Raw genomic sequence first — 25,700 nt, 5'->3', positions numbered from 1 at the left:
TCATTAATTCATGGTTTTATTACTGCATGATATCATACTGCACACTCCTGGGGTCAAATATATCAAACTCTGTGTAAATTCATCTGTAAAAGTATGCCTACGGAAAAAAACTGAAAAACTCTGGCCCTCATGTACGTTCATTTGCAAATGTAGCGTTATCAGCGCCGTGGCCAACCCGCAGAAAGCGCACGCGGTGATACTTCAGTTTACGTCTTATTTTCTAAACCTGCAGTTCATCGGGTAATCAACGCCTTTCAATGCCCACTATACCGTAAATTGCATTAAAACGTGCAATTGAATGGGCCTCCTTCTCTCTTTCTATCTTGGATCAGCCACCAAAGTCAAAACAGCGAAAACAAAGATTTAGCGATAAGGAAATTGATGTGCTTGTTCATGGGATAACAGCAAATTTAAATATTTTACAAGGCCGGAATTCCACACCGACACACAAAAATGCCATCTGGACCAAAATTACAATGATTTTGTGTTCATTCAACTGAAAAAGTGTGATCCTTGTGGCAAAAATCTTTTCAGCTCATTTCCTTGGCCCATGTCTTCGTCCAGCTCGGATTACTGCAACCCGCATCCTGGTTTACAACTGCTTTTAAGAGGTGCAGAATTTTCACCGCAAAATAGAGGCGCGCTTTCACGGGTGGTTTTTGTACATACCGCGGAATACATAATTAGGCGCACTTCATAAATCCCCTCCCATCTCTTTATGGGAAACTCCCACTATCCCCTTGACCCTCCCGTGAATGCATATGCATTACACGAAAAGGCGCAATTAGCCATTTTCGGTTCCCGCGACTGGCAGTCTGCGCTTTTACCTCAGTGCAGCATGATTGTACATACCTCACCATGCTTTTACGTGCACGTTGCGAAACAAATAAATCTGAAGTGGGCGCAAAAGCGTTGAGGCCCTCTGTACGCAAAGTCTTTCGACCGATATAACACGTTTGTCTTCATAGATTATGTTGGGGTCTTTTTTGGGCCTAATGTAGGGTGAAGTGGTACGTGCAGGGAGTAGCCCAGGACAGAGGTCAGTTGAGGAGGAGGAACAGCCCCTTTTTAGGAAATAGGCTAAAGTGGAGACTTGTTGTTGTCCCATGTTCACTTATGGGGTAAGAACTCTCTGGGGGAGTCACTCTCCCCTCCCGTTAGAATGTTCCTTCCAGCAGGAAGTCAGGTCAGGATGACCTGATAGCGTGTTGCCTTTTGGTTAGAGCTACTGATTGCATAGGAACTCAACAAACCAGAGTCGACATCTGTTTATCTTGAACAAAGTATGTGTTGTCTGATAATTGCCAAGATATTTGTGTGACGTAGGTAGGACTGTATAAAAGTACTTGTCTAGTGATTACATGGCACGACTTCTCTGGCTAGAGAAGTTCCGCATGTGTTCCCAAGAGCCTAAGCAATAAAGACGAAAGCCTTTGTAATCAACTTCTCGACTCCTAAGCCTGTTAATTCTTACACCACTAAGAACCACTTTCGAGCCTCCAACAATTACACTTAAAGCTTGTACGTGTAATCCAGAGAACCTAGGAGTTAGCAAGCTAGCTTTGAAAGCATAGAGCCCGCCCCCTCACTTCAGGTGTCTCCAAAGCCACTCCTCCTCTATTACACATGAATACACACAGAGCAGTCTAAATACTTCATTAAATTTACAAAACTAGTGCACATTGCCCATGATGCAGTTGGTGATTAAGATGCCAGTGAAAAACACAATACAAAAACAATACAGATTACTCTATAGATAGTGCACAGTGCCTGTGATACAAATGTGTGGCATATACACACAGAAATTCCTGGAATTATAGATGGAGCATAGTCAGGGCTCAAAGTTACTGTTGTCCCGGGGACAATGAAAAAGATGTCTGGGACAGTTTAATACAGACTTTGGGACGGTTGCGGGACGATAGACCGTAACAATATAAAATGCAAACACCAGTGGTTCAACACATTTAAACACAAGGCGGGTGAAACATCACATTTAGCTCTAGCTTGCTTAAAATTACATAAACTATGAACAATTGCTTCACATTACAAGCGCTGCTGTGTTATGCGCTGCTCCAGTGCCCTGTCGCGCTTTGTCAAACAACAGTGGCCGTCCATCATGAGTAGCCAGCTAACATTAATTCCAACCCGCAAGCGAACGTAATTCCAACCCTGCATACGCCCATGACCACAGCCACTGCCGACAAGACCTGTAGACCATCATGTCAATTCATACATCAAGGTAATGCAGTGGCGGGCCGTGCATTTCACACCTAGGCCTTCAGTGGCGTCATACTTAGTCCTACCTAAATTTATAATAATAATAATAAGACTTTATTTACATAGCACATTTCATACAAAAATTGCAACTCAATGTGTTTTACATAAAATCTATAAAAAAACAATACACAATAATAATACAAATTGTGCTTCGTCTTTAGAAAAGCCCAAAACAAACTCAATACAGTATACAACATAAAAGTCCCCATAAGATCTCTGTTCAAAAGACAAAAACCCAAAACAAAGTGTAGTGGACTCAAATCTGCTCTCTTTGATCCATGGCGAGATGATCTGACAAGAACTTATTCACTTAGTCACCGAAGGTTATAACAAAAGGTTTGCTTTTATTCATGTGCCAGGACTTGGATACATTCACTTAGGCGATCTCAGCATTCAGAGACAACCCGCTTTCAAAACAGTTCAAGAGATATTTATACAGAACATGTACGTCACACAAATTGATTGGCGATCGGCCTGGAACCCTGATACAAATATAGGCCTATTTAACAATACATGTTGATTCATTTTTCACAGGGCAACCTTCCCCCTCCCTTCAGCTGCTGTGGTTGCGTGTCACCCTGACCTGCTGGCTGTTCTTACAGATAGCTTTATCAGGACACACAGAACAGGCCCTAACAAGGAAACGCCTTGTAGCTGTTGGCAGGTTTACAACCTGCCCTTGGTTAGACTCTAATATGGGCAATGTGGCCAACCTGTCTTCAGACTTATTTCTTACAGGTTCTTCTAAAAAAACACCACAAAAGCTTAATACAGTCACAATTCAAACCAAAATAAAAGTCCCAGTAAGATCTCTGTTCAAAAGAGAAAAGCCCAGAACAAAACATAATACAGTTACAATTCAAACCAGCATAAGATCTCTGTTCAACTAAAGTATTCAGCTGTAAACATGCATGTTTGGTTCACCGCTGGTCTGTATCTGGAAAACCATATACTCTGTTAACAGATCCTTTTCCCCAGATCAATAGTATAAGCCGTATTCTCTGTTAACATATCCTTTGCCTCAGATCAAGAATACAGATTGTTTTACATACTTTTTCAATACTTCACTTGACCAGAGATCTTGTGCGCTATCAGAGTTCGCCAACTCTGACCTAGACAAAGTAAAAATAGCAAGTCAATTAATGACCCAAATTTACTAAACCAAAATTCTAATATTTTTACAAGTAACACACAAACATCTTCATGTTTGGTTCACCCCTGGTCTGGATCTGTAAAAACATACTCCTTTTCCCCAGATCAAGACACCTCATAATACCATCAATAGATAGACACCACGACTCGAGAATTCATACAGAATCACACTTACACATTACATCACCTTATAGGCTAGTCCAACAACAATTTCCGTTGCATTTAAAATCAATAAGCTTGTATCCACAATTAAGAGCAGGAAACTACCATCACGGATACTGTCAAAACTCAAATAAAAGGCGATTTTAAGAGATGAGTCGAAAAGTTTGTCCACCAAAAGTACACTGTGAGCTTAAACAAGTTTGTCCAATAAACTGCGCATTGTCGCCGTTTCATAAGTCACCAACGAGATGATAACCAAACAAACTATTCATTGAAAATCAAACAGATTATTAATTGAAAAGTAAACAGATTATTTGCATTTGTTTCTGAGCAACAGCAAAACTATTTAACATCTTGGCAATGCACCACGTTATTTACATTATAAATTGCAAATGATCCAAATTAATTTTTTTATTTTTAGTAGCCTAACTCTTGCTAACGGATTGCCCTCTTTCGGGCTCTCACGAGTGCTTATCCAATCACAGGACGCGTACATATCAAGTTCAGCGTAAGGCCTTCTAGCTGGCTTTGGTGTCGCAGACTTGAGATCTGATTGGCTATCGCAACTGACTGTCTCCGTTCACTTACAGTGCATGGTAGCCTTCTCTGTTGATTCTGAAGGCCTCAGGCAGATTTCATAGAACCTGACACAAGCTAGCTGAAATATGATTGGATAAAAACTCTACCATAATATACAAAACTGTCAGCAGCTCAACCAAGTGGATATAATATGACATGAAGAGAACAGACTATTTGACAAATATATATATATTTTTAGTGTTTTTATTGAATGACATTAAGATGGGGGGAAATGATGAAAAAAACATGTATAACCACAACATTCTTTTATAATTGTATTTAAATATTTACTGAGTACGTTTTGGCCAGCAGAGAAGGACTTGCAGGCCCTGACGGCCCACCACTGATGTAATGACAAATACCAAGCTAGCTAGCTTGACGTGCACCTCCTTAATTTTGTAGCTCTGCGTCGTAGCTACGGAGAGCTACGGAGACCCCCTTGGCTGTGATTGGTCAGTATTAAGTACCGCTTGCGTCAGGGGTAGGGGCGGGGTTGCCGTGATAGCAGGACGAACAGAATCCTTTGAACGCCATTGCTTGTAAAGTTTTTACAATTCATATTTCAGCTAAACGGTACATGTAAATCAGAATCTGAATTAAAATGTGATGAGAAATGGGCAGTGTAGTTGCTGAAAATGTGCGTATTTTATTGATGGAACGGCTAATTTGTAAATTTGCTTCGACTTTTCGGTAACCTAAGGAAATAAACACTCAACGACGTCTAAACTGACTGAATGTAAACATGAACTAAAAAATTACTAAATGTAAACAAAAAACCGTTGCGCCACCTACTCTTCTGGCGGTGAATTGTTTTCAGCACCCACAGCCTACGGAGAACCATAAACGCAGTCTATCCGTCCGTATCTGTGCGTATCCGTGCGCCCGCCCATCCGTAAACGGAGACGCAGAAGCATATTTCGGCCTATAGCCAAACAGGCATCGTGAATTGTAGATTTGCATGACAACAAAGGTTATTTATTCGAATGAAACACAGTCAGGAAAATGAAATGACGTTAGCCCGATTGCCAAAAAACTAAATCATCACACATTCTACCTATGCTAGATACAGGATACGTTAACTGTTAGTTACAAAATCACACTTACAGATTGCGGTTGTGAATACAGTCGGAACAGCAACGACGGTTTAGCAAATCTTGCTTTATATTTATATATTGTATGCTTTATAAAGTTTTCAAAACTGTCTATGGTAAAATGGTTCAAGCAAATGAATAATTGAGTGTCGAACTTCACAGGGATCTTCTCATAGACTACTTGCCTACTACTAGACTTACATAGACATAGGGGTGTTTGGTTCCTTGGGAAAACTATGAAAAGTGTCGGCACTCCCTGTACAGCCTGGAATACTGCATTTACAACTGTGGTACATTTTCAATATTCTTGAAAAACGTTCAAACTTTCTTCTTTGTCATTCCCGTGGAAGTACACAAAGCAGTGCGCAGCAAATTTTGGGGCGTGTCAAAGGTTACAGACCAGAAGCATTTTTTTATATATTTTTTTACCAACCGTTTTACAGCAGCAGTTTCAAATTGTGAGATTTGTAATGTAAAGATGTTTCAATGGACTTTGAGGTTCACTGTATGTCCATTTTGCCCACCGAACTGTCATTATTCAACTATGACAAGGTAAACTCAGTTTTGCAGTCAGAATTTAGCCCCGACACTAGCTAACTAACAGAGGAGCCATATCGACCGGCTTGCTCGTGAAAGTGACACGTCAGAAATTTCACGAAAATGTGGATGTAGAGCTAATACAAATAAAAAACGTTGTCACAACATTGTACTTTGAATACATAGATGATTATACAAACAACATTTAAAATGTTGTCCTTTGAAGGGAAATTATATAAAAAACTCAAAATACACAAACAATTAAATGTTTTCTTTTTCCTTCTTCATAGCATGTACAAACTTTTCATAATAACACAAAAACAAACACAACCAAGTAGGAAAGATTGTGGATGGTAAACTACTCTTTAATTTATGGCAACAACTCTTTACTCTTCAGTTTAGGCAGTATTTTTTGCTCACACTTGGCTGCTTCAAGCTTTGCTGCGTGGCCACCAATAATAATAATAATAAGAAGAAAAGGTAGAAACCCACTAGGTGGCTTTGCATCTTCGCTGCTTGGCCACCAAATTATAAAACAATGTATTGTATATTCTGTTAATAAGGTCATGAGATGAATCAAACACAAAAACTCTGATCTTCATTGGTTCTCTTTCAGACGAAGTGACACGTGACTACGCATATGGTGAGAGCAACCCTCTGCTGAGAAGATGCCGTTTGTTACCGTGGGTACCAGATAACCTTGAAGGGGTCAGTACAGTGACCCCTGAGCCCTCCGACCTTTACTATGAGGTAACAACAAACCTAGACAGATTTATCAAACAGTTTCACTCATATCCAGACGATAGAATAGGAGAGCTGCATGGAGAGGCAGTGAAAGCACTCACATGTTTACATGAATACATCCCCATTTTGGAATTCCTTACATGTCATTATTTTGGTCTATCCCCTACAAAAACCCTGCTCTTCTGTCATTCCTCAATGTTACAGACCATCTCACAAGAGAACAAAGAGAAGTTTCCAGTGGAAATCCTCCCCTACAGTGTTCCTGAAGACAAAGTGTTTAAGTAAGATGATTAATCATATATGTTCTGCCTCATACCATCCCTGCTTATGTATTTCATAACCAGGACCCACACTCACTTACCTGTCTTTCTGTCTCAGGGTGTACTCGGACATGAATCAGGTTCGAGAGAACCTCAAGCATCCAAAGTTCCAACTCACAGACATGAAAGAGGAGGCAGACATTATCTGGGGGTTCTCCCACATCAGAGACTACAGGTCAGACTTGGGTCACACACGGTGTTAATTAAAAATAGCAAATGAGTTTCTTCCCCCTTGTTGGGATGTCAATCAGTGGCCGGAAAGATTATCAAAAATTTCCCAAAAGTCCCTGTAAAGTAACAATAAAATATGAGTTTGTCACACCACACAAAAATGTGTTACCTAACCACCAAGCCAAATTTGAGTGATTTATGTGGCCAAATAACCAAAATAAATAGGGATTGCACCGAATCCCGCCCGCGGGACAGAAACGAGCCCCCCTCCTGCCCAAGTTACTGCGCACTCACTACTAAAACATATATTTTTAGACTGCTACATATTCCATACATCATCAAAGGTCCAAACTATCTAACCATGTCAAGTAGTTTGATATTATATCCTGGGAATCAGATAAAGCACTCCTATGTGTTCATGCTTCAGTTTTTGTGTTTCAGCAATACTAATGGGGGATTTAGCTATTAGATATGATAGTTATAAGTACCACCTTTCATTAGAGATAACAATTATGAAAAATAATACCTTTCTATCCTAAGTATTTGACCTTGGTTACAAAGGGTCATTTTGGAGTCTCCAAAAGGCCATTTTAGAAAACGCCTGGATTTACTCTTATGAGAACATGTGTGAAATATGAATATATTGTGGTATTATGTTTGACTTTTGACCTGAATTGGGTAAGGTTTCAAGCTGTGGTCCAATTCAGTCTTCCAGCTAATACCTACCACCTCTAGGCCTCTTCAGGCCTCTGTTTTCAAAACAAAATCTAGGCGAATTACTGGCTTATTTGGACTGAAATAGAATGATCCCTTTCTTGTAAACACCTTTGTTCGAATAATTGCGGTCCGTCTACGATCCGATCGACACCCCAAGATAACTCGGTCCGAGTCGGTTGATAATTCGGACATTGCATGCTTGTAAACTGTGAATTGGGCTATGAACTGGACTTGAGATCCCGCCCCCCTCCCTCCCTGGTTGTGACCTGGAAGTTGAAAGAGACAATAAGTTGTCGCTGCCGGGAGCCGGCACGGCAGAAACAAACAAAAAACGCGAGCCAATAGCGCCATTCGACATACACAGACCGACATACACAGAGAAACAGACAGACAAACAGACAGTCTCTGTCTGTCTGTCTCACAGTCTCTGTCTGTCAGTGTCTGTCTCACTCAGACTGACAAAGACTGACAGAGAGACACAGACATTTACACAGACAGAGAGACGGACAGACACAGACAGAGACGCATAGAGGAACATAGAGATGGACAGAGACAGACACACACAGACCCACAGACACGCATGGAGGCACATATAGACAGACAGACGCATAGAGGCACATAGAGACAGACACACAGACAGACAGACACACAGACAGGCCATCAGATTATCAGTCAGTGGGACACCTGCGCTTGCTTCTTTTTACATCGGACAGCGTCTGATGTCATCCTCCACCTGGAGCCAATTTCTGTACTCTGTTTTCAAGGAATTCCATTTTGAAAACCAGCCCCCCTGTTGAGAACCGCTGCTCTAGGACATTTATGCAAATTATAATTTAGCCTTCATTTGTCTGCTGTTTCTTACTGTTGTGGAAAAGAGACGGCTCTCTTCAGAATGATTCTCAAAAATAGATTGAGACAGAATATCTTTCAAAAGTCAAGGTGGCTTTGGTGGTTTATTCAGCAACACAGATGCAGCATATACAGTGCCCTCCAAAAGTATTGGAACAGTGAGGCGAATTCCTTTATTTTTGCTGTAGACTGAAAACATTTGGGCTTGACATCAAATAATGAACGTGAGACCAGAGATCAACGTTTCAGCTTTTATTTCCAGGTATTTACATCAGGATCTGATGCACAACTAAGAAAATATCACATTTTGTTTGAATCCACCCATTTGTCATGTGATCAAAAGTATTGGAACAGATATACTTAAAACATATTTAAGTGAATAAGACTTAATATTTAGTTGCAAATCCTTTGCTTTCAATAACTGCAGCAAGTCTGTGACCCATTGACGTCACCAAACTTTTGCATTCTTCCTTTTTGATGCTTTCCCAGGCTTTCACTGCAGCCTCTTTCAGTTGTTGTTTGTTTTGTGGGGTTCCTCCCTTCAGTCTCCTCTTAAGCAGGTAAAATGCATGCTCTATAGGGTTTAAGTCTGGAGATTGACTTGGCCAGTCTAATACCTTCCATTTCTTGCCCCTGATGAACTCCTTTGTTGTTTTGGCAGTGTGTTTTGGGTCGTTATCTTGCTGCATGATGAAGGCTCTGCCAATCAGTTTGGTTGCATCTTTCCTTAAATTGGCAGACAAAATGTTTCTGTAGACTTCCGAGTTCATTTTGCTGCTGCCATCATGTGTTACATCCTCAATGAAGATTAATGAGCCCGTCCCAGAAGAAGCCATGCAAGCCCAAGCCATGACATTACCTCCACCGTGTTTCACAGATGAGCTTGTGTGTTTGGGATCATGAGCAGTTCCTTTCTTTCTCCAAACTTTAGCCTTTCCATCACTTTGGTAAAAGTTAATCTTTGTCTCATCAGTCCATAAAACTTTGTCCCAGAATTTTTGAGGTTCATCTCTGTACTTTTTGGCAAATTCCAGCCTGGCCTTCCTATTCTTCTTGCTAATGAGTGGTTTGCATCTTCTGGTGTAGCCCTTGTACTTTTGTTCATGAAGTCTTCTGCGAACAGTAGATAGTGATACCTTCACTCCTGCCATCTGGAGGTTGTTGCTGATCTCACTAACAGTTGTTTTAGGGTCTTTCTTTACAGCTCTCACAATGTTTCTGTCATCAACTGCTGATGTTTTCCTTGGTCTACCTGTTCGACGTCTGTTACTTAGTACACCAGTAGTTTTCTTCTTCTTCAGGACATTCCAAATGGTTGTACTGGCTATGGCCAATGTTTCTGCAATGGCTCTGATTGATTTTCCATTTTCTCTAAGACTCACAATTGCTTGTTTTTCACCCAAAGACAGCGCTCTGGTTTTCATGTTGTTTTCACCTCTGAATACAGTCTGCATAGACAAAACCTATCTTACCCAATCTGAACCTGAGTGTAGACATTCAGTGGTATTTATTGATTGAATAATGTATGTAATAGGACACACCTGGGCAACAAAACACACCTGTCAGTCACATGTTCCAATACTTTTGCTCACGTGACAAATGGGTGGGTTCGAACAAAAAGGTGATATTTTCTAATTTGTGCATCAGATCCTGATGTAAATACCTGGAAATAAAAGCTGAAACGTTGATCTCTGGTTTCACATTCATCGTTTGATGTCAAGCCCAAATGTTTTCAGTCTACAGCAAAAATAAAGAAATTGGCCTAACTGTTCCAATACTTTTGGAGGGCACTGTATACACTGCAGGTTCAAAAGGCACTCACATTTCCTTGGACATTTCATTATATAGACAAAAAGGGATCAGACCCCCGCCTTGTCTGATACAATGACACCACCTTCTAGAAGGTTCTTTAACCAGTTCCTATCCACCCCAAAACTGCGTGCGCATCCCCTGGCTCTTAAAGTGATGATCAACTTTTATCTCCCTGGAAAAGCCCCCTCCACTTCACATGTCCTTGCTTCCTCTCAACTCTAGTTCACCCCAACATGCTTAACCCGTTCCTACATCCTCCATCTCTCTCAGTTCTGGCAGAACCTACCAATTCAGATGCATGACTTCGGCCCCTTAGGAGTATTGGTCAGCTCAATTTCACCATACCAGCTGTAACCCATTTGGACCCCCTCCCTTATCTAACACAGGAGCATCCTGTTGATGAGTCTAGCACAACCATTGTTACATAATAACAGCCTATTCCTCACAGGATACACATTCCGTTCCCTTCATAACTTTGCTAAACCAAATCCCTATCATACTTTCTCCTGTTCTAGTTATATCCAGTTTAGAGTGGAGTTTATTAACTGTGCAGAGTTTATTAACTGCGCAGAGTTTATTAACTGTGCAGAGTTTATTAACTGCGCAGAGTTTATTAACTGCGCAGATAGTAGTCAGCCATTTTAGGCCCCAAAATCTGACCTCATGTGCCCTTCCCTGGTTTGCCACCTTCCCAATAATCAATTTTCCACGACACTAGGTTATCAATTGATTATGTTATGTTTATCAAAATGTATTATATTGGTTCTCTGATAAAATTGTCTTACCACCAAAAACATCTAGACATTTACTTCATAACAGAACTCAATACATGCACAATGGTTTAGCCAGTTGTCATGATTGTAAAATAAATTCACCATACCTTGCATGTACAGTTCTGTCTAAGAAGTGTTTGCTATGTTTAAATAAACATTTTGTATTTTTTCCTTTGTGCTATGCAATGATGCATTTGTCTAAACTTTGGCAGTACCCCTCTTCTCTCTCTACTTTATACCAGTGGAATGGACAATTTCTCAACTTGTGGCACCATTCTCTGGGTCAGTTAAAGCCCTAACAACTGATTTTCTAATAATGAAACAGACCTCGGCCTATGTCCTTACTCAAATTTTAGCCTGTAATTCAATATTAGCCACACAGTTGGAAAACCCCCACCAGATATTTTCATGTACAAAGGTGAGACTTAGACCAAAATGGTTAAAAACTATTTGCATCCGTAGAAATAGTTTTGCATCCGTAAAAAAAGAGTTGGTCAAAAATATTTTGCATAATACAAAGTGTGCGTGCGTGCGTGTGTGAATGAGGCAAAACAGGGAAAGCGCTTTGAGTACCGTTATGGTAGAAAAGCACTATATAAATGTAGTCCCTTAACTTTAAAGATTACATGGACACTTATTAGGCAAAAGACATCAAAATAAGAATATTGTTAGGTTTTGCACAACTGGACAAACTACAGCATATATGTATCACTGACATCCAGGTTGAGCACCCTTATAAAACAAGAGATATACTGCAAACATTGGGACAGAAAAAGTATTTAGACACTCTAATGGCTTCACTTAAGATCACAGTTAATATGTTTCGTAAATTTAGTCCAGAGCTTCGTGGAAATGTAGACAAACACAGGCAAGCCCTGAGCTTGGTGGTCCTTGTCCCCAACAGGAAGCTGAGTGAGGAGAAACCGCACGTCATGATCAACCAGTTTCCATGTGAGACGATCGTCACGGTGAAGGACTGTCTTGCAGCAGTGTCAAGGAGGGCCCGGGGGGGCCAGGGGGCCGAGTGGCTGCCAGAGACATTCAACCTCCAGACAGAGCTGCCCCAGTTCATCAGACATTACCAGCAGAGACAAGAGAGGTCTGGAATGTTCTAATGTTGGGAGCAATTTGTACCTTGACTCTACCCGCCAAAAAACTGTCTAATTTAACACTCCTTGATCTTTTGCAGTATTTTTTTACTTCACAATGACAAATAAAGTCTAATCTTCTATGTGCACTGTTTGTACGTCAGTTTGAATCAAAGCGTCTACTAAAATAATACTTTTTTTAACATTTCTCTCTTCATAAAGGCCTTTCTAATGTGTGTCTGTGTGTATGTGCATTTGCTATAGGGGAGAGGATAACCATTGGATTTGTAAACCCTGGAATCTGGCTCGTGGATTGGACACGCACATCACCAACAACCTGGACTACATCATCAGACAGAGGGAGAGCACACCCAAGGTGGGACAGGCTGGTTGGTTAATTTCGTACATGTTTATGTTAGTCTCAATCACTAGGTGTGTTTAGTAATTGCATTAGTTGTAGGAGAAGTAAGTACTTTGTTGATCCCTAAGGGGAAATTGCTGCATTGTAGAAGGCAAGAAGTAATAGGATTTGTTTTAATATAAACAAATTATGCTAAAAGAAAATTTTATTATAAACATTATCTGCTAAACTATCTGCTTCTATTTTATATATTATTTCCTTGAAGTTGTTGTGGAATATGAGCCATGATCATTACCATTTTCCTTGTGTTTGTACTTTAACTCTTAGTTATTGGTATTGAAGTCATATAACGAGGGTCAAGCCTCTTAGTGTCTCTGCAGCTTGGAACTTAGCCAAGAGACTATTTTAAGAACTGTGGAAACCAAATGCCCTTATATGATTCAGATGTATTGCACAAGACGGATCTGTTTCCTAGTGAGGGTTGTGCAATGTTATGAGTTAGGACATGAGTAGAACTGAATAACTGAAAAGTCATGACAATAACATAAGTAGCCTGCTAGAAATGAGTTATCTATTGATAATAAAGAAATTGTCATATCAAGTGACTGGATCAAATACAGAGATTTGATGAAAAGTGTTAGAGAAATTCTAATATCTATACCTGTGTGATTATTGATAGGATGATGTCAGTGGGTGGCCGGAAAGTTGCACGACAATCAAGTGTTGACTAGGGCTGTCCCCGACTAAGATTTTCTTTGGTCGACCAAAACTCGACTAAAAAGTCTGAAAATCGACTAATCGAACTTTGAAACGCTTAAAAAAACAAAACAACGCACAAACATTTTCGCAATCTAACTCAATGGCTGCTGGACATTGCAGATTCAGCCGCTAATAGCCTACTAATAATAAGACTCGTATCACCAGTCCTGTTGTAACTGAATGCCGATGGTATTTAGTATCTCTTACAATGCACTACAAATTAAAAATATTGTTTGTTTAACATCCAAATCATCAGAGCGCGCTTATCACTGCCTGAAAACTTGCAGCATGCGAACTTACGTAGAAGCTGAGTGGGGAACGTTGCAACTGGACTAACTTGACTGGACTAACTTGTGCCTTTAATGGGGAACTAAGAAAAACAACATAGGAAACGAAGAAAAAAACATAGGAAACTAAGAATTTGTTCTAGGTCAGAAAAACGGTTTGGTCGTGTGACATTGATTACTGTCTTGTAATTGGATATGGGAGGGGGAGACACCCTTCTGCTAGAATATAAACTGTTGTGAAGTGATACTTTAGCACGCTTCGAGCTTTGCTGTACCCTGCTATGCACAATGCCTCTACAATGTTTTCTGAGCCCTTCGAGTGGGGGTTAAACCCCCACAAAGTTAAGGGCCATGGCCAGAATAGCAAGCATTTAAAGTTGCAAAATGTCACGGCCACGCGAATTAGGGCTATAAAAGGCTGGGCTGTAACTGTAACAATGCTCTGTGATAGAGATCTGTGATAGAGATCTACTAAAGCCTGTAACATCAAAGGAAATCACTAGTCATTCTCAATTCTTTCTGTCTTCAAAATAATGAATGCATTTTTTTAAACCATGTTACACTGTTGTAAAATAGAACTAAGCACCGTTGAACTAACTCACTCTTACTAACTCTTATTGCTGCACATCTAGTCCTTTATTGTCTGCGTCACTTACTTTTGATTTTGTTTAGGATAAAAGCATCTGTTAAAAAAATTATTCATTGTGAAAATGATCATCACAATTGAGCACAGTTAAATGGGTAATAGGTCATGTTTTACTTAGTTTATGACATCAGTTTTTGGTCATGTATACTTATACCAAGTGTTAAGATGTAGTGAGAAGCCACTATGTTTTCAGTTATCTGGTTCATATTATGGCATCTGGTGGAGTTTTATCTGTCACTCACTATCAGAAGTGACTCCAGGACAGCGGTCAACTTGTTCATGACACATTAAGAGCTTGACTGTATCTCCCAGTGCAGAGGTACTGTATAAATAAACTAAGATTTCTCTCTCATCATTCATGTTACATCAGTGCAATTTACATTTTAATTACAGTGTTGTGAAGAATAGATTGTTCCCCTGATAATGATCCCTTCTTTGTGTCGGCGGCCCGTCAACACCTTCCTTCCCCCCAACTCCTAGATGACCCTTTCTCTTCGAGGCAGACTGCTCACACCTCATACAAGACACCAATCAAGTTCTCAAATCTCTTTAAACCTCGTAACCTGCACTTCAGAGCAGTTTGAAGGGCTAAGGACTCCATGAGACTGGGTTCACAGCTACTCAGCAGACGCGTTCCTGTAGTGGTGTTCTCTGGAAAAGATGTGCTATGAAAGATTACCATGTAGTGTTTGTGCCAGTGTGTGTACATATGCATTCCAGTTGGATCTCACAATTCAGGAGACTGTAGAGAAGAAAGGTCTCTGTCTCTTCAGGAACGGTCCTATCAATTTAGATTCTGTGTTTATCTGTATTATCTACCTTGTAATTGGAGAGAGAATCTCAACACTTTGACTCTTCATAGAAAAGAGTAGAGTGTTTTAGGAAGGATAAACCATATCAAGAGCCAGTGTTCAGTGTCAGTGTTCAGTAATATAGGGGATCAGCCCAGTTGAAGGCTGGCTGGCTGGCTCTTTCCTAGTCTCTATTTTAATTCTATAGACAAAAAAATAATAAATATCAATTGTATTTTGTGTAAGTCTGGCACAGACTGTTCCTTGGTTTAACCACTGAATAAGTCTGTCTTAGGTACCTTGTATTTCGGTGAAGGTACCAAGTCAATCAAGTCAATTATCAAATACAAGTTAAATACATAATCACAGTATTTTTGCAGATCTGCAAGGTTCAAATGTCTGGTATACCCAAATTGAGTGTCTCAGAGGATTTGGACAACAAATACAGAATGATAGGCAGTTGTATGGTATCGTCTTATGGGAAGAGATTACTCTTTCCACTATAACCCAGGTCAGATGAGGTGACACCCAAACTGACTTCAGCAGGCATGGCGGAAAACTTTGTACAACAGAAGGCTTTGATCATCCCAAGATAGAGCTTTTAGGTGGGGTCATAACTGCGTTCACTTATTCTTTCCACTTCCTCAGAGTTGCATGGTACGATACACTCTGGAACAAATCTTGACCTTTCATCAGTTATCTACAGACAGTTTCTAGCCCCAATTTACCAAGACCTAACCTATACAGGTGTATACAGGCTTTTGCTATTAGCCAGTGGCAAAACTCTGCTTTCAATTTTGGGGGGGACAATTATGACATTTTCTCAAGAGCACTTCCTGAGGGGGACACCAAAATTACTGCTGTAACACATAGCCTACATTGTAATATGTTAAATGTATATTATTCATATTATTTAAATGTACTTAAGTTTACTGTGATTTATTGGGGGGAAAAATCCCATTAATCCTAATTGTGAAAATGAGCATTACAATTTCACACTGTAAAATAGGTCCTAAAATGACAGTATTGTTTATCTACGCCTGGGGTCCCCAAACGTTTTATTTATTTTTCCTTTCTTTAATGTGGGGCTGGGTCAGTCTGTAACAGAAAATGACATGGGCCGGCGTGACTACCATTATTATTGTGGAGATTTTATTATGATATTAAATGTATTCATTTGCTAGATTAGTTTATTATTTTGTAATGCAACTGTCATGAGACACTTTGATCTTTGGAAGATATGAACGAAGAGACTAAGGCAGGTGAAGTGTAGACTTTACTTATAATCCGTAGAACATTTACACTATACAATAGTTGTTTAGGATACCTAGAATAGCGATAGCGTAGCACAAAGACAATTACCCACAACTGTGCCTGGTCTGAATAGGGTTTAAATACTGTGTGTAATTGGCAATGAGGTGCCGGTGTGTGCAACAATGAGGTGTGAGTCGGTCCGTGTGAGTCGGTCCGTGTTCCTCCGCTGTCCTCAGTATTCTGGGGAACTAAACCGTCTGAGGGGTGCAAGAGGAGGATCCGTGACAGCACCATACATCCGTACATATCAAGGGATATATAGCCTATTAAAAGAGCATTATTACTATTGTAATGGACTTTTTTCATATTCATTGCTATTGAAATCAAAACATTTACTTGCTTATGCATATTAATCAGTGTGAATTTTTTTATATATATATAGTATGAATTTAATGGCTGGACAGTACAAATAAAGTGACCACAAAACATGCCCTTTAACAGCACAAACTCCACTATTGACGCACATTGGAAATGGCACACAGTTGATAGCGTCGTAACTCATTGTTTGTACTATTTCTACATCTTGCTCTTTCCAGGTTTGAACATAGCACATTTCGATATCTATAAGAGGTGTTAAGATGCACACTGCAGCATTTTTTCACGCTCTGCACCGCTGGCCTTCCCACAGTGCACCACGCTCGGGGGCGTGTTAGAAAAGTTAATACAGAGTTGTAGTTCTCTAAGGTCACTTTAGTAGTTTGTATAAAACTGTGTAATGGACAAGTGTGCAGACTTGGGTTCATGTATTTACAATATCGGATCTTTAATGATATAAATATAGGTGCTCCTGTCTCAATCAAAATACAGCTTTTACACGGCATGATGCAAGGAATGAGATACGCTGACTAGATGTAGCATGATCTTGTCAACTAGGCTATACAGGATTTCATAAATCTTTCCAGTAACATTCACTAGGTTATGGCCACTACACATTTACTGTATGGCTAGCGAGTGACTGCCAACCAGCATTTCAACGTTGAATGTCAATCGTGTGTAAATCCTGTGTTATCGGGAGTCAGATGGCTGAGCGGTGAGGGAGTCCGGCTAGTAATCAGAAGGTCAGAAGGTTACCGGATCGATTCCCCGCCGTGCTCAATGACGTTGTGTCCTTGGGCAAGGCACTTCACCCTACTTGCCTCGGGGGGAATGTCCCTGTACTTACTGTAAGTCGCTCTGGATAAGAGCGTCTGCTAAATGACTAAATGTAAATGTAAATGTGTGCCGGGTGAACTAGACTAGCTAGACTACTGTAGTATGCAGCTATCACAGAAGAAAATTAGAGCTACGTAGCTAGCTAATGTGACGAGACTGAATTTAACACACCAGGGACACCGACAACCTCGGCAACCCTGCGCCAGGTATATATTTTTTGTTAATGTCTCTTTAATCGTACAGAGGCGAATAAAACAACACTCGGTGTGTAGACACATATACGATAAGTTTCTCTTACATCTTGATTCCTAGAAAATGTTTACCATGACCAACGGTTGCTACGTTACAAGAAACAAGAAACCAATCCGATTGGCCAACGCTAGCGTTTTCACGCTCCTCATTTACATAAAGTTGAGAAAATCCAACTTGCAACGCTCCGCTCGCCTTCCCACAATGCCCTACGCGAGCATCAACGCCTGGTTTAATTGAAAATGAATTGGAAGCCGACGCCCAGCTCCGTTGCAGTGTGAAGGCACCCTAATAGTCATTGTGATCCTGGAGGAAACTAACATCTGGTCCAGCCAATCTTCCTAAGTACCGTTGTTCTCCCGGAACAAGTGCGTCTGTGGTAGGCTAGAAATCATCCTATAGTGAGATATATGGATGTTGGGGTCACATCAGGGCAAGGCCCAGAGTAGGGCATAGAGCAGGGTAGAAAGCACTAGGCTGTGCGCGAGATAATATAGATGAGTCGCAATGTTGTTGTGCTCAGGCCCCGTAGTCAGTTATGGGACAAGCACTTGGCTGTTCCAGCTCAAACTTCCTGTGTCAAGAATGTGTTGTGTTGCCAATAGGGCAGTTAGGGAGCTGTATGCTTCACACAGATTAGCAAGGTCGGGGTGACATGGAGTCTGTTCCCCTACATAGAGATGACCATGGACTCATGACAACCGGTAAACAAACAGACAAGGGTCTGTTTAAGATTGACCAACACGTATTGATAAGATGATGCCAAGAGTTATTTGTGTGACGTGTATGAACTGTATAAATGACCTGGAGGAAATGAAGGAGGCTAGAACTTCTCAGGCTGAGAAGCTCTAAGCGAATGTGAATCTAAGAGAACCTTGTAATAAAAGCAGACCTTTGTAATCCGAACTCCTCGACTCAAAGCCTATTATTCTTGATCGATAAGAACCACTTCAGAAGCCTTCCACACGTCACAAGCCTTTTCTTGAACGTGGGGAGACACGTGTCTCCAGTGTCTCTGATGGAGGTGGGGAGTTGATTCCACCATTGGGGGGCCAGACAGGAAAAGAGCTTGTGTTGGGACCGGGCGCTCTTGTGTTGGGCTATGAGGGAGAGCTTGTCATCCATGGTTAACCCCGAGGTTCCTGGAAGAGGATGAAGGGGTCACCGTTGCAGATCCCAGGGTGGTTGAGAGATCATGGGAGATGAATGGTTTGGCCATGATGATGAGAAGTTCTGTTTTGGCGAGGTTCAGCTGGAGGTGGTGCTTGGTCATCCAGGCGGAGATGTTTGTGAGGCAGGCCTCGATCCTAGCTGAGATCCCCAGATCATTAGGGGGAAATGACAGGTACAGCTGCGTGTCGTCAGCGTAGCAGTGGTAGGAGAAGTAATGGGAGGTGATGATTGGTCCAAGTGAGGTGGTGTACAGGAAGAAGAGGAGGGGTCCAAGGACGGAGCCTGACCTTTTGCCTCCCCAGGAGACCTGGTAGGATCTTCCTGACAGGTAGGATGAGATCCACTGAAGTGCAGTGCCAGTGATGCCCATCTCAGAAAGTCTGACAAGCAGGATCTGATGGTTAACCATATTAAATGCTGCAGAAAGGTCCAGCAGAATGAGGACGGATGACCTTGAAGCCGCTCTGGCAGACTGGAGGGCAGTGGTGACTGACAGGAGACTCAATGGCTGTCTTAACTGTTTATTTAATTAGTACAAAATAATACAGTTTATATCTCCGTTTTGGTGTCCCTTATTTCCCCGTTAAGGAGTGGTTATACTTTATTAAAAAACAACAACACAAGTTATATCTCCATTAAGGAGTAGTTATATTCAATTAAAAAACATATAAGTTATATCTCCGTTATGCGGAGCATAATGTTTTTCCGTTAAGTAGTACTTGCTACACTGTTCTTTCTAAGTTAATGTTTCTCAGTTTAAGGAGCAACCTCTCCATTAAGGAGCAACCTTCTGAACTATTCTTTCTAAGTTCTTAAAACTAGTTTATCCCTGTTTGATGAGGAATGCTTCTAAGTCTCTGTATCCGAGTGAATAGAGATTCTAAATGCGCTTAGTTCTCTGCAATAGAGCAGGTTAAGAGAGAGGTAGAGAGTGAGTGAAGGTGCTGCTTAACCTTGACACAGACATCATATTTATATGCTTCATACGGTTTGTCCCCTAACGGATATGACACGTCTCTCCTAATTTGGATCATGCCGGGGACTTGTTCCTGTGCACTGAAAACTTAGACATGTTTCTCCTTATTTAGGTGAGAGATATATCATGAGTTTCCAACAGCTGTCATGTGCACTTCTATGCAAGAGGTTAAAATCAGTTTAACACTTCCTGTTTTCTAAGAAACCTAGAGCTCCCTATTGTTTCTCTATGCAAGTCATTTTTACCACATTCCATGCAAATAGTTTCTTACTGTGGTACAGAGGCATTCTGTCTAAACCTCTAGCAGGCAGTTTCTAATACATCTTATCTAAATAAACATAAGCAAGAAGTTTCTAACACATCCTATGCAAATACACATATTATTTAGTAAGTGTTGGGGGCTTTTTTCGTGTCTAGTGTGTAAAGAGGTGGTACGTGCAGAAAGAAGCAGGACAGGGGTCAGTTGAGGAGAAGAAACAGCCCCATGTAAGGAATTAGGCTAAAGAGGAGACTTGTTTTGTCCCATATTCAGTTATGGGGTAAGAACGCTCTGGGTGAGTCACTCTCCCCTCCCGTTAGAATGTTCTTTTCAGTAGGAAGTCAGGTCAGGATGACCTGATAGCGTGGTGCCTTCTCTTTAGAGCCACTGGTTGCATAAGAATGACAAATGAGGGTGGACATATGTTTATCTTGAACAAACTATGTGTTGTCTGATAATTGCCAAAGATATTTGTATGACGTAGGTAGGACTGTATAAAAGTTCTTGTCTATTGAATACATGTCAGACTTCTCTGGCTAGAGAAGTTCTGCGTGTGTTCCCAAGAGCCTACGCAATAAAGACGAAAGCCTTTGTAATCAATCTCCTGACTCCAAGCCTGTTATTTCTTACACCACTAAGAATCACTTTCGAGCCTCCAACATAAGTATTTCCACTCATTATTTCTCCAAGGTTCATCCAAACGAAGGCTTCTTAAGAATCCTTCGACAGCTCGTAGTGAGGTTCTATAAGATTTTCAATTTACATTTTCCATCACACATATGTACTGTAAACAAAGTTACATGAATAACCATACTGACCTTATGACTAAATGGGTACTTTTACTTGACAGATTTCATACCAAATAGTTATTTGATCATATTTTTCATATCTACACAAACAGTCACCGGCCACTTTACTAGGTACACCTCTTCAATTGCTTGTTAACACAAATAGCTAATTAGCACATTAGCTAATTAGCAGCAACTCAATGCATTTATCCATATTGACGTGGTCAATACAACTTGCTAAAGTTCAAACCGAGCATAAGAAAGGGGATTAAGTGACTGGTGACGTGGCATGGTTGTTGTTGCCAGACGGGCTGGTCTGAGTATTTCAGAAACTGCTTATCTACTGGGATTTTCACGCACAACCATCTGTAGTTTACAGAGAATGGTCTGAAAAAGAGAAAATACCCAGTGAGCGGCAGTTGTGTGGACGAAAAGGCCTTGTTGATGTCAGAGAAGAATGGCCAGACTGGTTCAAGATGATAGAAGGGCAACCAGAACTCAAATAACCACTCACTACAACCAAGGTATGCAAAATACCATCTTTGAATGCACATGTTGAACCTTGAAGCAGATGGTCTACAGCAGCAAAAGACCACACCGGGTGCCACTCCTGTCAGCTAAGAACAGGAAACTGAGGCTACAATTCGCACAGGCTCACCAAAATTGAACAAAAGAAGATTGAAAAAACGTTGCCTGGTCTGATGAGTCTCAATTTCAGCTGTGACATTCATATATTATGGTCAGGATTTGATGTAAACAACATGAAAGCATGGATCCATCCTGTCTTGTATCAGCGGTTCAGGCTGGTGGTGGTGTAATGGTGTGGGAGATATTTTCCTGGCACGCTTTGGGCCCCTTAGTACCACTTGAACATTGTTTAAACGTAACAGAGTACTTGAGGATTGTTGCTGACCATGTCCATCCCTTTATAACCACAGTGTACCCATCTTCTGATGGTTACTTCAAGCAGGATAATGCACCATGTCACAAAGCTCAAATTATCTCAAACTGGTTTCTTGAACATGACATTTACTACGTTTCCATGATGGTATCAATTCGCAGAGTCCAGTTCATAGCCCAATTCACCTTTTAAGCATGCGATGTCCGAATAATCAACCGGCTCGGACCGAGTTATCTCGGTGTGTCTATCGGATCGTAGTCGGACCGTAATTATTCGAACAAAGGTGTTTACAAGAAAGGGATAATTCTATTTCAGTCCAAATAAGCCAGTAATTCGAATCCATGTAACCACGGTGAATGAGTTCACTGTACTCCAATGGGCTCCATAGTCACCAGATCTCAATCCAATAGAGCCATTTGGGGATGTGGTGGAACGGGAGATTCCCATCATGGATGTGCAGCCAACAAATCTGCAGCAAATGCGTGATGCTATCATGTCAATATGGACCAAAATCTCTGAGGAATGTTTACTTGTTGAAAGTATGCCACGAAGAATTAAGGCAATTCTGAAGTCAAAAGGGGGTCCAACCCGGTACTATCAAGGTGTTCCTAATAAAGTGGCCAGTGAGTGTAGATCAAACATACAATTTTTATCAAACCTTTTCACTTACTGTGTACAATTGACCTCGACCTCTAACCTGTTTCTTGCAAAAATGTTAAAACTATCTCCTAAAGAAGAAGAAAAACAAAAAGTATTTGTTAACGAGACAAGGATGGTGGTGCAACTATCTTTGAGAACAAGGTCTGTCAATTACAAGTATTTCTGCAAGCAGGCAGGTTTGAAATGTAGAAGCTTTTCGCACTCACAAGATCTATTAAAAACATGTTGTAACAACTGTCAGATTGAATATACTTAAAGTACCGTATTTCTGTGATTAAACGCCGCCCTCAAATAAACACTGGACTAAAAATGAACATTGTGTAATAAATGCTGCAGTGTTTAATCGAAGAAATACGGTACTTAGAAAGTGAGCTATGACACTGGCTCTCTGGTTAGATGGCTGTCTGGCTTATTGGCTGACTGACTAACTGGCTGCCCCTCTACCCGTCTGTTTCACAGGTGGTGTGTAAGTACTTGGAGGACCCCGTGCTGTTTCACAGGGAGGAGGTGGGGATGGTGAAATTTGATGTGCGCTACATGCTGCTGCTGCACTCGGTGCAGCCCCTCAGACTCTACGCCTACGACGTCTTCTGGCTGCGCTTTGCCAACAGGTCAACAAACACACAAAGTTGGCATGGCTATTCTTGTGGAAACTTAAAATTCAGTTCCATTCAAAATCCATTATTTCCTAACCCCTAACCCTAAAACTTTCTTTAACTCCTAACTCCAACCCTTAATGTATTTGTAATCTGAAGGACTTAAAATCTTTGTGTCTATTCCAATATGTAATGATGGTATTCAATGACACAAGTTCGTGTTCAAGAAAGAGTGGTCTGGAGTCGCAGAGGTCCGATAATATCAGCTTTAATGCAGAAAAAAGCGGCGGAAAATCAAGTACAGAGCTCTGGGGTTGTCTACGTTTCCCTACCCACAACAGAGTTTTGGGCTGGTTCACAAAGTCCAAACTGGCTATCTGTTCCTGCCCCAGCATATGTTATACAGTGCAGTGAGATAAAAAGATGAAAAGAGGGTTGAGCTTTCTCATGCATCAAGGAGTTGTTCTTGCCGGCGCGTCCCACCTGCTCGGGTGCCGTCTCAGCCCGGTTTCAAGGTTGCTTCTAGAATGAAGACACAAATACAGCCTGTTCCCCACACCCTGTGTTAGACACAATATTTAAGCTTAAACAAACTTCTAAGTTCATAAGACATAACTTTAAAAGCCCAATAAATACTTTTAATAGACATTCTTTTAGACATGCATCCTTTATAGAGTCGTACGAACATTGTTCCTGTTGCTATATTCACTAGTGCACAGTGCCCGTGATGCATTCGGTGATTAAGATGCCACAAATATTGATAACTTGAACTAGCCTATAGATAATGATAGCCCTTGATAGAATTGGTGACACACAGATGTCTGGAATTATAGAAAGTGCCGTGCCCGTGATGCAGCTGGTGATGACAGTTCATGAATTGTACTGTAATGTATTATACATTATTTAAATCCTAACATTCATTCAAACCTGTAATTATATAGTATACATTAGTATGCCAATCCAACTTATACTACAGCTCAATTCTCTTTCCTTACAGTGTATGAGGTCCCTCTAATACAATATGTAAACTGATTGGCTGTTATGTGCAATGGCAGAAATCAGAGAATCAAATCGCTATAAAACGGTTGAATGTCTTTCAAACAAACATTTATTATACAGACACCACAATTACACACAACCAACCAGAAAAACATCCGGCCTAGGAAACTGTGCACGCCAAAATAGCATCTCACAGCTTCTGATGGCCAACTGTCTTCAAACTTAGCTTTTTGCGGAGCGCCCTGGAATATTGTCTGACCCCAAGTAGGGACACTTGGGTTTGCTATTTTCACAGCTGTCCAATTGATCAATAAATGCCTATATCTGAGAATCAGATTATGAATCTGTTTCCTTAGGTTATGTATACATGTTTATACATGTTCTTAGCCAATGTAGGGTTTTTACTTCAGAAGGATTTGGGTTATCAAAAATAGACTCGGAGACTGAATATCTTTCAAAGTCAAGGTGGCTTGATGGTTTATTCAGCATTGCAGCAGATGATACAGGAACGACACAAAAATCAATCGTATACCACATACAACCCATTACCGGTATATAGCCTGATATGAGGAAAATCTCCCGCCCTGCATAATATTGTTTCCCCAATGATTCTAGATGTTTCTTCCCACGTTGGCCAAGGCCAACCTGTCTTTGATAAAGCCAACATTATCTTCAATGTCCACTCAAAAACCCCTCTCTAGGTTCCCTGTCCTTAGACCCTACTTCAACCCTTCTCCCCCTCCAATATGCGCCAACTTAATAAGACATCCATATGCGTCTCCTCACTTCTCTGGCTAGGTCACTCTTGATCTGCCACTCTTGGTCCTTGCTCCTTCCCATGGGTGAACATAGATCCCAGAATCAGAGGTAACTCAAACACAAGGCCTTCAACTCTGAGTGTTCCCAGCTGTTAACCCTTGGCAACTTCCTTCTTCACTGTCCTAGGGAGCTTTGTTTTCTAACTCCTGAACCCATAACAGCCTGACTTGAGATACGCACACACAAGTCCCAAAACACCTGCTACCACATTCCTTACTTGAGACTAGTTCAGGACATGTTTTCTGCTGTGCAGATACCACAGCCCAACCCTAGGCCTTTCTTCTGAGTACCCCACATGTCTGCCTACTTGCCCTATAATCAATAATCCACAACACCAACAACCCAGCCTTTTGCATTTCCAATTTACAACACCCAATCACTGCCAGTGACTAACATACCCCTGCTTTCCCACAGACCCCCTGATTCATTTTATGAACACAGGCCCTTCAGTGTGACATGACAGAAACTTAACAGAACAGAAAATCCAAGACATTCTAATCCAACAGATATGGAACAATTATGTTAATAGTCAAATCTGCTATCACAGGTGCCAAGCAAAAATTGTGACTCTATTATAATCCTACACTCCACAAAACCCCTAGATATGGCACTTTAACTTGATGGGACCATGAATACTGTATGTCCCCACAAGTCCCCACAAGCATTTTCCTTGTTTACTATTCTTGAGGGGGCATCTG

The 25,700-nt window shown here is 40.9% G+C and overlaps 1 protein-coding gene across 2 annotated transcripts in view; it reads left to right on the top strand.

Annotated features, from left to right (window-relative positions):
* The window catches only part of ttll12 (tubulin tyrosine ligase-like family, member 12), a 46,490-nt gene that overhangs the window by 11,566 nt on the left and 9,224 nt on the right, over nucleotides 1-25,700 (top strand). For both annotated transcript variants that reach the window (XM_047017704.1, XM_047017703.1), the window contains exons 5-10: nucleotides 6,415-6,548; nucleotides 6,747-6,823; nucleotides 6,921-7,037; nucleotides 12,089-12,283; nucleotides 12,537-12,648; nucleotides 23,048-23,199. In XM_047017704.1, coding sequence (XP_046873660.1) covers nucleotides 6,415-6,548; nucleotides 6,747-6,823; nucleotides 6,921-7,037; nucleotides 12,089-12,283; nucleotides 12,537-12,648; nucleotides 23,048-23,199 — 787 coding nt within the window. The remainder of the gene's footprint in view (nucleotides 1-6,414; nucleotides 6,549-6,746; nucleotides 6,824-6,920; nucleotides 7,038-12,088; nucleotides 12,284-12,536; nucleotides 12,649-23,047; nucleotides 23,200-25,700) is intronic.

Source organism: Hypomesus transpacificus, unplaced genomic scaffold (genome assembly GCF_021917145.1).
Source record: "Hypomesus transpacificus isolate Combined female unplaced genomic scaffold, fHypTra1 scaffold_62, whole genome shotgun sequence".
NCBI classification, from domain to species: Eukaryota; Metazoa; Chordata; class Actinopteri; order Osmeriformes; family Osmeridae; genus Hypomesus; species Hypomesus transpacificus.
The sequence above is the reverse complement of the archived record's forward strand: the minus strand, read 5'-3'. Positions and strand labels throughout refer to the sequence as shown.